General features: G+C 37.0%; 1 protein-coding gene across 1 annotated transcript in view; it reads left to right on the plus strand.

Moving 5' to 3' along the window:
* PCSK5 (proprotein convertase subtilisin/kexin type 5) overlaps window positions 1-13,615 on the plus strand; it is a 259,883-nt gene that overhangs the window by 217,050 nt on the left and 29,218 nt on the right. The window contains exons 25-27 of the mRNA XM_067315277.1: window positions 8,963-9,005; window positions 9,850-9,992; window positions 11,551-11,751. Of these exons, the coding sequence (XP_067171378.1) occupies window positions 8,963-9,005; window positions 9,850-9,992; window positions 11,551-11,751 (387 nt within the window). The remainder of the gene's footprint in view (window positions 1-8,962; window positions 9,006-9,849; window positions 9,993-11,550; window positions 11,752-13,615) is intronic.

Here is a 13,615-nt window from a genome sequence, read left to right on the forward strand (position 1 = left end):
AGCCTTTGCGTCAGCACTATTTTCAAAGACTAACGCTAAGAATAAAGTGCTCCTCAGTGAGGGGGTAGAGGGAAAAATGTTCAAAAAAAAAACCATTGCACTTTTCTCAGTCAAAAATTCCTTAGAAAAAGGATAAACACTGAGAAACCCTGAGGAGCAGCATACCTGAGAATAAAAGCAGGCATTTAGGGCTAAGTTTGTCTCTCAGTTATAGTAAGGTAAAGCCTGAACAACTCTCAAAGGTCACCCAGAACCTAATTGTTTAGTTTGATCCAGACTACAAGTGAACAAATACACAGATACAAAGGCAGAAAGGCAGACTGAATGACATGCAAATACTCCACAAGATCCATTATACAAAGTGTGTGTGTGGGGGGGGGACTATAATGTAGTAGGAGTAAGAGAGAAGGTATTTGGAGGTTTAAAGAACTCATGAGATAGCTAAAGGGCAGCACTGTGAACAAAGGCTCAAACTCACAGGTACGGATTGGGATTCTGGCTGTTGTGCTCATGATTAACAACTGCAAAGTGATCTAGTTCCCATAGCAACCTAGGAAACACGAAGGAAAACTTCATTTCTTCAAGCCATCCCTGATAATGAACAGACCTTGGCTTTCAAAATACCAGAGAAAATTATGATAAGGATCCTCTTTTATCTCAGAGTAAATCTTCCTCAAGAGGTTAATCTTGCAGGATGGGTTTAAGATTTGCAGATAATAGGACTCATTTCCACAGGCTTCTGGAGTGAGAATATGCAATCTGTGCAAAAAGAATGCCCAGCAAGATTTGGAGCAGGTTTTTTTCAATTTTCAGTACTACCATTTTAGTGTAGGGCAGAACATTGCATTAAAGATGTATTTCCAAGAAAACAGGTCAAAGAAAATTTCCTTACATTCTAAAAGCACAAAATGTACTTATTAAAGAAAACACTGTCTCTGAAAATGTTATTTCTCTGAGAAAGAAAATTGCTTCTTAGGCAAGATCCAGTCTAGGGGCAAGTCAGTGCAATTCATTTAGACATTAGATCAAACCATGAGTTCTGCAAACACGGACATACAGCTCCCTGGTTTCTTCACCTTGGTACTTGCGCAGGTGATTCCTCTGTAAATAGGAAGAGCAATGTTCAGTGTTGGCTTCAGGGAACTTTGACAAATTCTCCTCTCAATTGCTGGAATAAGATTACCAAATTACTTCAGATGAGTAGTGTGACTGAAAAGCAAAATTGGGATTTTTGAGTATCAAAGGCTCAAAACTTAGTCTTCAGGAACCTGTAAATCCTCTTGAACACCTCGTTAGTCTGAGGTTAATATGATATTCCTTATACTACATTTTTGTAACATGTTTGTAGTCTGTTTGGCTTTACAAGGCACAAACACTTCATGCTTTAGTTTAGAGTTCTCTGTAGAAATAAGAGCATAAAACACAAACACTGGATCATACCAAAGGTTCATCTAGCTCAGTATCCACTGGCCAAGCAACAAATGTAAGCCTAAAATTACAAGGGCAGATTATGTATGCATTGCTACTCCTTCAGCAATTTGCAGTTCAGAAGCTTCATGAATCAAAATAGTAAAGATATGCTTACTGATGAATTATTTTGCTGGAACCCCCAAAGAACAAATGTATTAAAATAAACAAGATCTAACTAATTCAAGCAACTCTACCTCAACCTATACTTTCAGCTATATCTATGTATATCTATGAATCTATGTTTCAACTCTTCGGGTTTATACTAGGCCAAAGTTTTGGGTCTTGATCTTTCAGAAAAGGAATTGTATTTATGGAACCACTTATGACTGGAGCAATCTTGAATGCAAATCTTGGATTATACCCATACAGAGGAGACATTTTGCATATGAGTCCTGCCTGCAAACACATTTTTTTGTTAACAGGAGGTCAATGGAGTCCAGCTGTTCAAATTCATGATAAACTTGCACTGACTTCTGTGGTGTAGCATTAGGATGCTCCAGCCACAGTTTGCATCCTTGCTTGTAGAGCAGTCTCTGAGTAATGCTATTCACTCAGAGGAACTACCTGTGTGGTAAGAAACCATTCAAACATAAGTGGTAAGCGTGTTCAGGAAATGCACCTCAACACACCGAAAGCTCAGTTTTGATATGTGGCTTTCACACTGCTTGAAATCATCACATTGGGATTCCAATATGTGGGGAAAATAGCCAGTAGAGTAAAAACGAAAAATAACATATCATCCAAGTGACAGACTCTAAGACAAATAAACTTCACGTAGGTTTCTGAAAAGCCTTGCTTAGCGATTGGATACTACCGCTGCTGTCCTCATTTTGTTTCTGTTGAAATACTCTTACCTTTTACTTTAATAGGGCTAAAACTGAACCATCAGTTCTTCTCTGCAGCCCCATAAGCAGTATCTCCTCTGGCTGGCATCACCTTTTGGACCTTCACTTGCAGTGTAAATCTCACCACAGCACTGGTCCAGTATGTCTGATGAGAGACTAGAGAGCTCTGACCCGATTCCTATTTTTTAAACCAGTTTTTAAATTTTTCTGTTCCTTAAAGTTTCCCAGTCCCATCACATTCTCTTAGTCAAATCTCTCCCAAAGCTTCAGTTCTTCAGAAAAATGTATTTTTCAGTCTTTCTCCTCAGTCATCCAAACCATGGAATTATTCACGTGATGCATTTTACAACAATAAACTTTGATTTCATGTCATCTTAACTACACTTCATTACTCCCAACAACACTATATTTAAATCCTCATTTGAAGAGGAAAATATGCCTCTTTCCTTTTATTTTATCAATGAAATACAGTAACAGCAAGTGATGTTATTCCTGTTTTATAGCTATGTAATTGAGATTAGAGCTGTGTGAATTTTTCAATTAACTGGCTGTAGAGTGAGAAAAACACTCAGAACATTTTTTGCTTTTATCTAATTAAAGGTAACCATAATTTAAAACAAAACCTTTACAAAAAAATTAAAGTAGGCAAGTTTAATAAAGTAATTTTTTTCAAAGAAAGATTAAAAGTATTTTTTCTTCTTTGCCATAAAAAAATTTTTAATTCATTAAATATCTTGGCTGAACCCAACTTGCCATTTTTGGCCAAAGCAAATACTAATGCCAGTTTTTCCCCTTTAAAATTTAATTTAAAAAAAAATCCAGCTTTCTCCTTGGTTAAAATTCCCATTCTCTTCTTTCCCCCACTTCCTGGTAATCTGTCAAAATAAACTACAATGTCAGAATTCAGAAGAAAGAAGATAAAGCAGATTTATTGACAAAACCCAAAAGGAAGAAGAGGTGAAAAGGCAACAGAAAAGGAAGAAAAACAAATACCTTTTCCCACAAACCAGAAGGTCCAAACCACAGTTGCTGAATCCAGAACAGAAGTTTCCTTCATTTTTAAGGCCTACTGTGAGCTGAGTTTTCATTTGGGCCCATGTCTAGTCAAAAATCCCATTATGATTGGAGTGTACATTTCAGTTATTTTAATTGAGAAGCCATAAAACTAAAGTCAGAATGGTCTAAGGTAGTTAAAATATATAATTACACTTGTTGGTGATATATTACAATTTATAGTATTTCTTTTACATTATTGTATGTTATTGTTCAGGGCAACGTAAAAGGCAAATAAAATCTAGCAGTAACTGTTGAAATTAAGCAACTACTGCATTTGGACCTTAAAGGAAAATTGCAGTGTAACATAAAATCATTTTCAGTCATTATACTTAATTAAACTCAAAAAGAAAGGTAAACCAAGCATTCAATCCCAGGCACTGAATATCCTCAGCTTCTAAATGCAAAAAGCGTTGAGCGCATTCAGCACCTTCTAGGCTCACAGCTGAGCCAATAAATGCTTCAAGAAATTTAATTAAAAATAAAAATTAATAAACAAAACAGGAAGCTAAAATAAGTTACAGTCTAAATAAAGATTCTTCAAAATGTAGCCATACACTCAACCTCAACTCCCAACTTTATTGTATGCAGTAGATAAAGTTAAGCATGCATATGAGTCATTGAAAGATCTGGTTCTAATTTGATGGTATTCTTTAAGTAAGTGCTACTCAATAGTACAGTGGGCTAGTAATGTAAAGTTTCCAGAATTAGGATCTGTCTAAATACTGCAAACACACAGATATAGTGAAACAGTGACAGGGATCCCCAAAACACTCTAGAGCTCATTTTTAATATGGATGAACTTATGTAGCAAATATTTTATTAAGCCTATAAGGTAATAGTACAAAAATTGCTTGCAGTTTTCCTTTACATATTTAAGCAAAAATACTCTTCCAGCACAACACTGTTAAGCCTGTAACACTGATGCCCATACTTCCCTTCTGTAATAGAAAAAAACACTAACCCATTTCAAATCAGAGAGCTCCAACTGAAAGCAAGAACCTTTGGCCTTTGACCAATAGCTAATCTTTTCACGTACCTCTTCTGTATTAAAATATAGCTCCACTCCACATATATCGTGCTTGGGAAGGGTGGGAGGGAGGAGGGAATAGGACTATGAGTTTATTACAGAAAAGGAAAGAAACCAAATGACTTTTTTCTTGAACTCCAGATGATCTTTACTTATCTAAGAAAGCTGCAATAAAACCAGAAATTCACAGAGGATTTCATCTGTGTCTGAGGCCTTTTATTTTAAAATTGGTTGAATCCTACTTCCATTGCTATCAAGATTAGTTTTGTTCCTGTCTTCAGAGAAGTAGCATAGGATCAACAAAGTAGAAATCAATACAAAGAGAAACAAAATCTAGCTAATATATAGACAAAATATTAGCAGTTCTCATACAAGAATTCATTTGGAGCATGATAAATCAAGCAACTAACTTCATGCCTCAGAGATCTAGTTATTTCATGGGCAAGTGAGCTCTAAGTGAATATAGGATGAACACATGACTTCAGCCCAGCAGGCATATGTTACTGCTAGTCCAAGAACTGATTATGGCAGATTTTAAAGGAGCCAAAGCTGCAAAGCTGTATGTAAAGATCCTTAAAATCCCCTAGACTTAGTTCTTTCTTAAAACTGCTTTCCAAGGTTTTGGAAACATACCATGTATTAAAAAACTAATTTGTTACTACAGGAATAATTGCATGTTTAGTTTTCTCTCTGCATGCTATCAGATGGTTCCATCTTTGCATTCCTTTCTCATCTAAGTTCATTATTCCTTAATAGTTTAAATTTAAATTTAAATAAATCCCTGAATTTGAAAGACAGTAGAGCTTCCATTTAGTGGGCCTGTCTTTAAGAGAAAAAGCAATGATTTAGTGGGGATTGATAAAAAATATGATATAGTACACACAGAATCACACAGAATCACAGAATGGTTGAGGTTGGAAGGGACCTCTGGAGATCATCTAGTCCAACCCCCCTGCTCAAGCAGGGTCACCTAGAGCACGTTGCACAGGATTGCATCCAGGCGGCTTTTGAAAATCTCCAGAGAAGGAGACTCCACAACCTCTCTGGGCAACCTGTTCCAGTGCTCTGCCACCCTCACAGTGAAGAAGCTTTTCCTCATGTTAAGATGGAAGTGTCTGTGTTTCAGTTTGTGCCCGTTGCCTCGCGTCCTGTCGCTCGGCACCACTGAAAAGAGTCTGGCTCCATCCTCTCGACACCCTCCCTTCAGATACTTGTACACGTTGATAAGATCTCCTCTCAGCCTTCTCTTCTCCAAGCTAAACAGGCCCAGCGCTCTCAGCCTTTCCTCATAAGAGAGATGCTCCAATCATCCCTAATCATCTTTGTAGCCCTTCGCTGGACTTGCTCCAGTAGTGCCACGTCCCTCTTGTACTGGGGAGCCCAGAACTGGACGCAGTACTCCAGATGTGGCCTCACCAGGGCTGAGTAGAGGGGGAGGATCACCTCCCTCGACCTGCTGGCAACACTCTTCCTGATGCACCCCAGGATACCATTGGCCTTCTTGGCCACAAGGGCACATTGCTGCCTCATGCTTAACTTGGTGTCCACCAGCACTCCCAGGTCCTTCTCCGCAGAGCTGCTTTCCAGCAGGTCAGCCCCCAACCTGTCCTGGTGCATGGGGTTATTCCTCCCCAGGTGCAGGACCCTGCACTTGCCTTTGTTGAACTTCATGAGGTTCCTCTCCGCCCACCTCTCCAGCCTGTCCAGGTCTCTCTGAATGGCAGCACAGCCCTCTGGTGTATCAGCCACTCCTCCCAGTTTTGTATCGTCGGCAAACTTGCTGAGGGTGCACTCTGTCCCTTCATCCAGGTCACTGATGAAGAAGTTGAACAAGACTGGACCCAGGACTGACCCCTGGGGGACACCGCTAGCTACAGGCCTCCAACTAGACTCTGCGCCACTGATCACAACCCTCTGAGCTCTGCCATTCAGCCAGTTCTCAATCCACATCACTGTCCGCTCATCTAGCCCACACTTCAAATAGACAAATAGGCAAACGTACTTAAGCCCTGAAAGCCCAAAAACTGCAAGTTTAAATACTTGATTAGATTCCAGGAAAGTCTTAACATAGAGAAGGGACATAACAAGAAGTTATACTGTAACCCTGACACTGTAACATAAATGTACTTTGGATGACAGAGAAAATCTCTATTAAGGGATAGGTATTTTCAGAAGGATCATTATTTCTATTCAGAATGCAAGATGTGTACCCCCTTCAATCCTTTTCTATTTTGAAAGGTCTTTGGATAGTAAATCAGAAATTCCAAAAGCTCTTCTGTCAATTTTCACTCCAGCTACATAGTGGAATCAGATAAAAGGAAGAAGCATATATATTTGTACAACTGTGTTAGCAGCAATAAGCAAAAAAAATTCCTGATACCTGTCACTGTTAGACTGGCATCACCACTTCATGACTGCTGTTTCATCATGTGAATAGTTCTAAGATCACACAAAAATGTCAACAAAAATCCAGTTCCATTTTTGCTGGAAATTTAAATGAGACAAAACTTTCATCAATTTTGCTTTGCTTCTATAACTTCCTGATGTTTTCATTTTGCAAAATTATCAAGAGATTTCCCCCTCCCCCTCCAAAGATCTTTAGTTTGAAGGAAGACTCAAGACATTCCTAGGTGAAAAAGAGCAAACTAGTTGTTCTTATGACATTTGTGGCCCTCTGATAAACATTTACTATAAGCATTTCTATCCACACTTGTATATAAGCAGCAGCATGCAAGTACTGTTTGGGATATGTGTTTTTTACCCTCTCTACATCGTGTGTCCAAACATGCAATCTAAACCAGCTATTCATTCATTCCTAGATGTTTTCTCTTAGACCCTAAACCAATTCACACGATAAACATACACTGATCTTTAGATAACCTATATTTTAAACTTCTGCCTAAAAAACTCACTTACTTAATAGTTCATTTTTCTAATCTTTTCAAAGGACAATCAGACACTGTGTCTTTGTAATTACAGCTGAGTTCTGTCTAAAATAGAACTATCCAGATAGTCGCTTATACAGGCAAAAACTGAGAGGGCAGTTAAGAAGGAGAAATGTCATCAAAACCTCCCGCAGGCAAGAGAGGAAAGAGTCCTTTCTTCATAAAAGCCAGAAAGTATATGGAGAGTTAGGCAGTAAACCTGCTAATGGTTCTAGAAATTTCCTAACAATGTCTCTTTGATGCATACTCTATTCTTTCCATCAAAAAAATGTAAGGACTGCCAATAGTGCCAACACCAGAATAATTTTCAAAAGGTAGCTGGGGTGCGGATGGACTAAAACTACGTACACTAATGCCAGTCTGGCCTCTGGCAACACTATATAAACATTGGAAGGAAAAAAAAATTAGAAAATAAAAGCCTGAGGTAGAGTCTTTAAAAAAATATCTTATTAGTACTTCAAAAATCATTCAAAAAGAAGCCTTAGGCAAACCAAATGTCTTTTATCTAAGAATAAAGGAAGACTTTTCACAGAAACTATCTACATATTTTAAGAGTATTTCCTGTCTCAACGTAAGAAAATCTAATCCAAAGAACACCAGATTAAGTGATTGCTGTTTCTGCTTATGCTCTAAAGAGTAAAGAGAATATTTTCACAGATCTGTAACATTTCTGTAAAAAACTTTACACCTCATAAATAAATTGCTAGAACTACTTGCAAAACCAAGTGCATGTTGTCTAATAAGTTTGCATTTATAAAGTACAATTTATTGTAGACATAGTTCAAATAGACTCAGTGAAAATTTTATCTTATGAGTACTATCAATACCAAAAATAATTTTTAGGCATTTCTTGGTAGAACATTTTACAAATATATTTGCCCAGGTTGCTCTGTTTCCTTCCATTCTGCTCTCTTTGGGATACTTGAGCAAGGTAAAGGAAATGGAAAGTTAACATAAGATAGTGGAAGATATGGAAAATATTCCTCCCTTCATATGACCATAAGGCCAAATCCATCATTGCAACAGTTTTAAGAAGTTGTATAACACTTTCACTCAACAAAATTTTAGAATGTAATAATTAATTTTCTGATGAGAAAATTTACCCAAAAGCTTTGCCTCATCATAATATAGAAGCATGTTCATGTAGTTCAGGATTTTCAAGATTCAAAGATTACTTGCATATTTTTGAAAAGTTGACTATTGGAGGTACCAAATGCTTATAACTTGTCTCTATCATGAATAAAGAAATAGGCTGAAATCACATATTTGGATACTTTAGATTCTCATTTTAAGAGTCCATTTTGCCAGATCTGAACTCCTGGGAAGAATCTGCTTTTCAGAAGATGGGAACTCTGCACTTCCTGAGTGCTTTCTAGGTACCTTAAACTGGTCACTCAAAAATTACAAGTCACTTGAAAAATACAGATCAGGACCTGTTTGTGGAAGAGCATATCTCCAAAAATATAAATAGAGCTTCAGAGAAAATAATGTTGTAGCTATGGCTCTAGTGATTTTAATGTAAGAAATTTTAACACAAAAACAGTGTAACCATGCTGCTTTTTAGTGCTTTGATTTTAACTCTGAATATCATTTACATGATTTCGCATTTTAAATTCCAGATGACCCGAGAATCTGCATGACCTGCATTCAGAACTACTACATGTAAGTATAATTCTTCATGCCAGTACATTTTTCCAAAGAGAAAGTGCATGCTTTCCTATATAAATCAATATTGTGTTGTCCCATTTCTTTTAACTATTGCTTACCTGAGAACAGTGGCTTTGGAAAAAGACTTGGGAAATGCTAAATAACTAGCCAATCGTACACCATCAAGGTCTTTTAAAGCTTATGGACTAATGTGATCTTTTTATGTATGAGGAGAGGAACACTGAACAGAAAGTGTATGAAGGTTAAATACTGCCTCTAGATTTGGAACTAATATGCTTTTAGTAGATTGTGTGCAGTTCTGGTATAGGCATTTTTGAAGGCACTCTGAAATATTTGAGGAGATTAAGCAAAGAATCAAAAATAATAGATCAATGGAAAGTTTAACTTAGACTGAGGGAAAGGAAGTACTCTGAGTTTTCCAAAAAGACAATTAAGAAATCTATATAACAATTACCAAGACAAAATAAAATTTTGACAAAAAAAGGCTGTTCTGTCTAGCTATAAACAATAGCATTTTCTCATATGTATGCAACTGATCAGCTCTTTACAACCACAGTGTAGTAATTTCTAACTAATTATGTATTTTTGTGCCTAAACTTAAAAAAACAAATTTAGTTATACTTAAAAACCCAGGTATTAGTGAGCATGTCTTGTTAATGCTTAGCAGTTGAATTGCTAGCATATCCACAAATACACTTTCAATCCTTCATTAAAGGAATAATTTCTTTTTATTAGGACAAGAATAGAGCCTTATCATCACCATACCTAGAAATATACAGAAAATAAACTTGATGACCTCAAAACAAACCCACCAATGGTGTTCTCCTTCATCTTGTAGGTATAAGGACCACTGCTATATATACTGCCCAGAAAATACCTACAGAGATGAAATTTCCATGAAGTGTATAGAGTGCCCAAGCAACTGCAATGGCTGTGACAAGGATGAGTGTGGCTCGTGTAAGGAAGGCTTTTATCTTCTGGGTAAGCAAAGAACCAGGTACAGTATATACACAAAAGGTTTTGAAACTTTCTTCCTTAGAGAAGTTTGGACTCAACTTCTGAAATTTCTAAATCCCTCCTATAGCGGTCAGTGGATGATGAGGGCATTTAGCCCTTTGCAGACTCAGGTCCTACACATTAACGTACAGAGCCATTTGGTTCAAAACTCCAAATATTTGACTACAAATTCCAACTGTTATTTCCTGGTTTTGTTTTTAATGCATTTCCTCTCTCTTTGAGCACATACAGAAAAAGATTCCATTTGATTCAGACTGTGGGAAAGGAGATTGCTTTAATTCCCTGAAAAACATGGAAACTTTTCAAGTCTAGCAAGTCTAGCTTCACCTTAACTTTCAGGTCCGCACAATGTAATGAGACTTGAACATACTGTGTAAAGTTCAGTTAAAACCACTAAATTTTACATCAGATTCAAACAAGACTAAGAATCTCTTAGCTTTATTATGAAGCTATAAATCAGGCAGGTCTGGTTCAGACATACTGCCAAATCTGAACCACAGGAAATCCCAAGGTTTTGATATTCTTATGCACTGCCTACTGCATGCGTCAATAGCAGAGTACAAAGCATCACACTCACGGAAAGCTCTGTGGTGATAGCCTGAGGCGATCTGGTGGTCTTTTTTTTTTTTTTAATTCAAACTGGATGAAGCAAAAAAAAGCTATCAGTGTAATAACTTATAGGATCTTTGCTGCAGTATGCAAATCCTTAAATCAAATTAGGTTTACCTGCATTTAGCTTTACATTCACCGGAAACTAGAGATTCATCCCGCCCTCAGAATGGGTGTATATGTCTAAAAATCTTTGGGATTTCTGGACTTAGATTTTATATTGAGCCAGTATAAAAATTGGGACTTAACCATGAAATTATGACCCAAACTTGGACTTTTGAAAGGCTTGTATGTGCCAGGGTTTAGCATATGAATGAAGACCCAGCTGGATAAAAATTTAAGTGCAGATTGGTTTGAAGGGTTTATGAACTTTATCTCAGCAGCTGAGCTGAATTCAGGATTCACAATAAAAGTCTAGAGTGCAGACAGCTACAAAAAGTTTCACAAGTTCTACTATATTATTTGTTTTTCTTAAGCTATTTCTTGTTGGAGACAGAGAGATGCAATACCTCTTTCCAATCTAAAGTACTGGGAGCCATGCCAAATTCATAAAGGTACTTTTTTGAAAGATAAAATCAAACAAATACAGCTCACAGGTTGTACTGCTTCTCAGCCTCAGAATTCCTAGTTGTCTGCTTTTTAATATCCTACCTGCTTTTATGTGAACCATGTGGCTGGAACTACAGAAAAAAAAATTCAAGATACATCTTTAGGTTTCCAATAAATTTCCATCAGAGATTAAATTGATTTTGTAGTTATACAGCAGTTAGTACTAGTCAGTAATCCTAGAGTTAATACTATTCTTCCTCACTGCATTGAGCCTGATGGGGTTTAATAGCATTTTATCCACCTCGTTGTCCTGATGGACATAGGACAGTTGATACCATGATTTCAGGCTCCATCCCTGTTGCAGGTGGCATATGTGTGAATGAGTGTGGAGCTGGTTTCTTCAGGGATGACATCTCCAGAGAATGTGAAGCGTGCCACAGGAGCTGTGCAACGTGTGTTGGGTACAGCTATGAGAACTGCACCGCATGCAAAAATAACTTCCAGTTATCTCATGGTCAGTGCCTGAATCCAAGAAATGTTCCACCCAGTGGGAAGTTCTGGAGTGGTAAGTTGCTACAGATCCCTTGATCTTTTTTTATTTCACTGAAGACAGTTAAAAAGTTTAGAAAGAGGATATCAAGATCGTGCAATTTTGGTGAAAATATCCATTCATCTAACTAGACTAAATTATTTTTTAAAAAATACTGACCAAAAACATTAGTTTGATCACAAAGTGAAAGTTACCTCTCTGTAAATAGCATAAAATTTTAATTCAGCTTAAAAAACACTTTATAGGCTCTTTTATATCAACATTTTGGCTGTTGATTCCCTACACATAGATGAATATGAGTTGGAGGAAACTAAAAAGAATCAAATAAATGTGTGTGTGTGTGGAGAATATTTAAAAGCAACCTCTCTTCTTTTCCCTTCTCCCCCCACACAGATATGCACCTATTGTCTAAGGGACCAAACACAGGATGTAGAACTAAATTCTTGAATTTTTGTCCTACTTTTGCCATTTCCACAACTAGTGAGCTTGGCAAATTTGTCAGTTCTTTCTTGCTTCCTTCATCTGTATTGTGGAGAAAACAATTCTTTTCTATTCCAAAAGAATGACAGAGAAGAAAATTTGGAATGCAAATGCTCTTGAAAGTTAAAGCTGCTGAGAAGAATGATTTGTATTATTTTAATTATTTTCCTTCATGAAGCATATGACAATGCATCACAGTACTGTCATTGACTGTTAAAAAAGTATTAAATGAATGGTGCATTGTAGAATACTAGTTGTTTGCATTATGTTAGTTATGTAAAGTACAACTGAATGGGTTATGTTACCACATCAGGCAGTGCTAATGATGAATTTATTGCCCAACCCACAAATTAAAACTCATTTGCTATGATTATTCTTTCTAAGTGAAGCTTGTTGCTGTGAAGAAATCCTGTGCGGTCTGTGCAACACCTCAATAGTTAGGCTTGTAAGCGGCATTTCAAATGGTATGTACACTCGTAGCCTCCAAAGGGTAAAATTTTATCTAGTGTTTCAGTTGTATCTTGGCTGATCACTATAAACAGAGGGGAAAGTCACTGTCATATAATCCTCCCATTCTCTTCAGCATTTGTAATGCATTAGTTGGAATAACACATCCAGTTTTGGGCACAGTGTTTAAAGAAGGAAGTGGCCCAACTGGAGAGAGCAAACAGAGAGGATTACCAGAAGTCTAGGGAAAAAAATATTTACAAGGAAAGACTGAGAGGATTGAGGGGTCTTGGACTAAATGAGAAAGCTAAGAGGAACATGATCACAAAGAAGAATGGAACAGGTCAGGTCTCTACGTGCGGTAAACAGGACAAGAAATAATAGGCTTAAAATGCAGAAAAGGAGATTTAGGTTTCGCATTGAAAAAAAAAAGAGGACTTTCTAGTGGAAGAATGGAGCAATCATATAGACTGTTTGAGGGGGTTGGGAATTTCCATCTGTAGGGGTCTTTAAGAACACACTAAAAACAGCATTCAGGAATGTTTACAGAGTGGAGTGGTAGACTAGATTACTTACTGTCCCTTCCAGCTTTATATTACTATGAAATACATATTTTCCTCTGATATGCATGTGTTTATTTGGCTCAGACACATCAAAGAGTGGCTATTCTTCGATCTGTATGACCTCGCATTAAAATTTAAAAAATGCTAACAAATATTTTCAGAAAAAAATGTTGACCATTTTTAATTATTGTTTATCTATGGAGAAATGTTATACCAAAAAGATGGGCATTTCTTTACTTCAAAAAAGGTCAGAGAGACATAAAAAGGCGAGATACTAATAGGAAAGCAGCCTCCTCCGAGCATTTCATTGTGTCTTATCCAGATGTGTAAATATTTTTTCCATTTGAGACACTCTCAACCAGTGTCACAGAAAGAACTCATCTATATTT

Source organism: Apteryx mantelli, chromosome Z (genome assembly GCF_036417845.1).
Source record: "Apteryx mantelli isolate bAptMan1 chromosome Z, bAptMan1.hap1, whole genome shotgun sequence".
In the NCBI taxonomy this organism is placed as follows: domain Eukaryota; kingdom Metazoa; phylum Chordata; class Aves; order Apterygiformes; family Apterygidae; genus Apteryx; species Apteryx mantelli.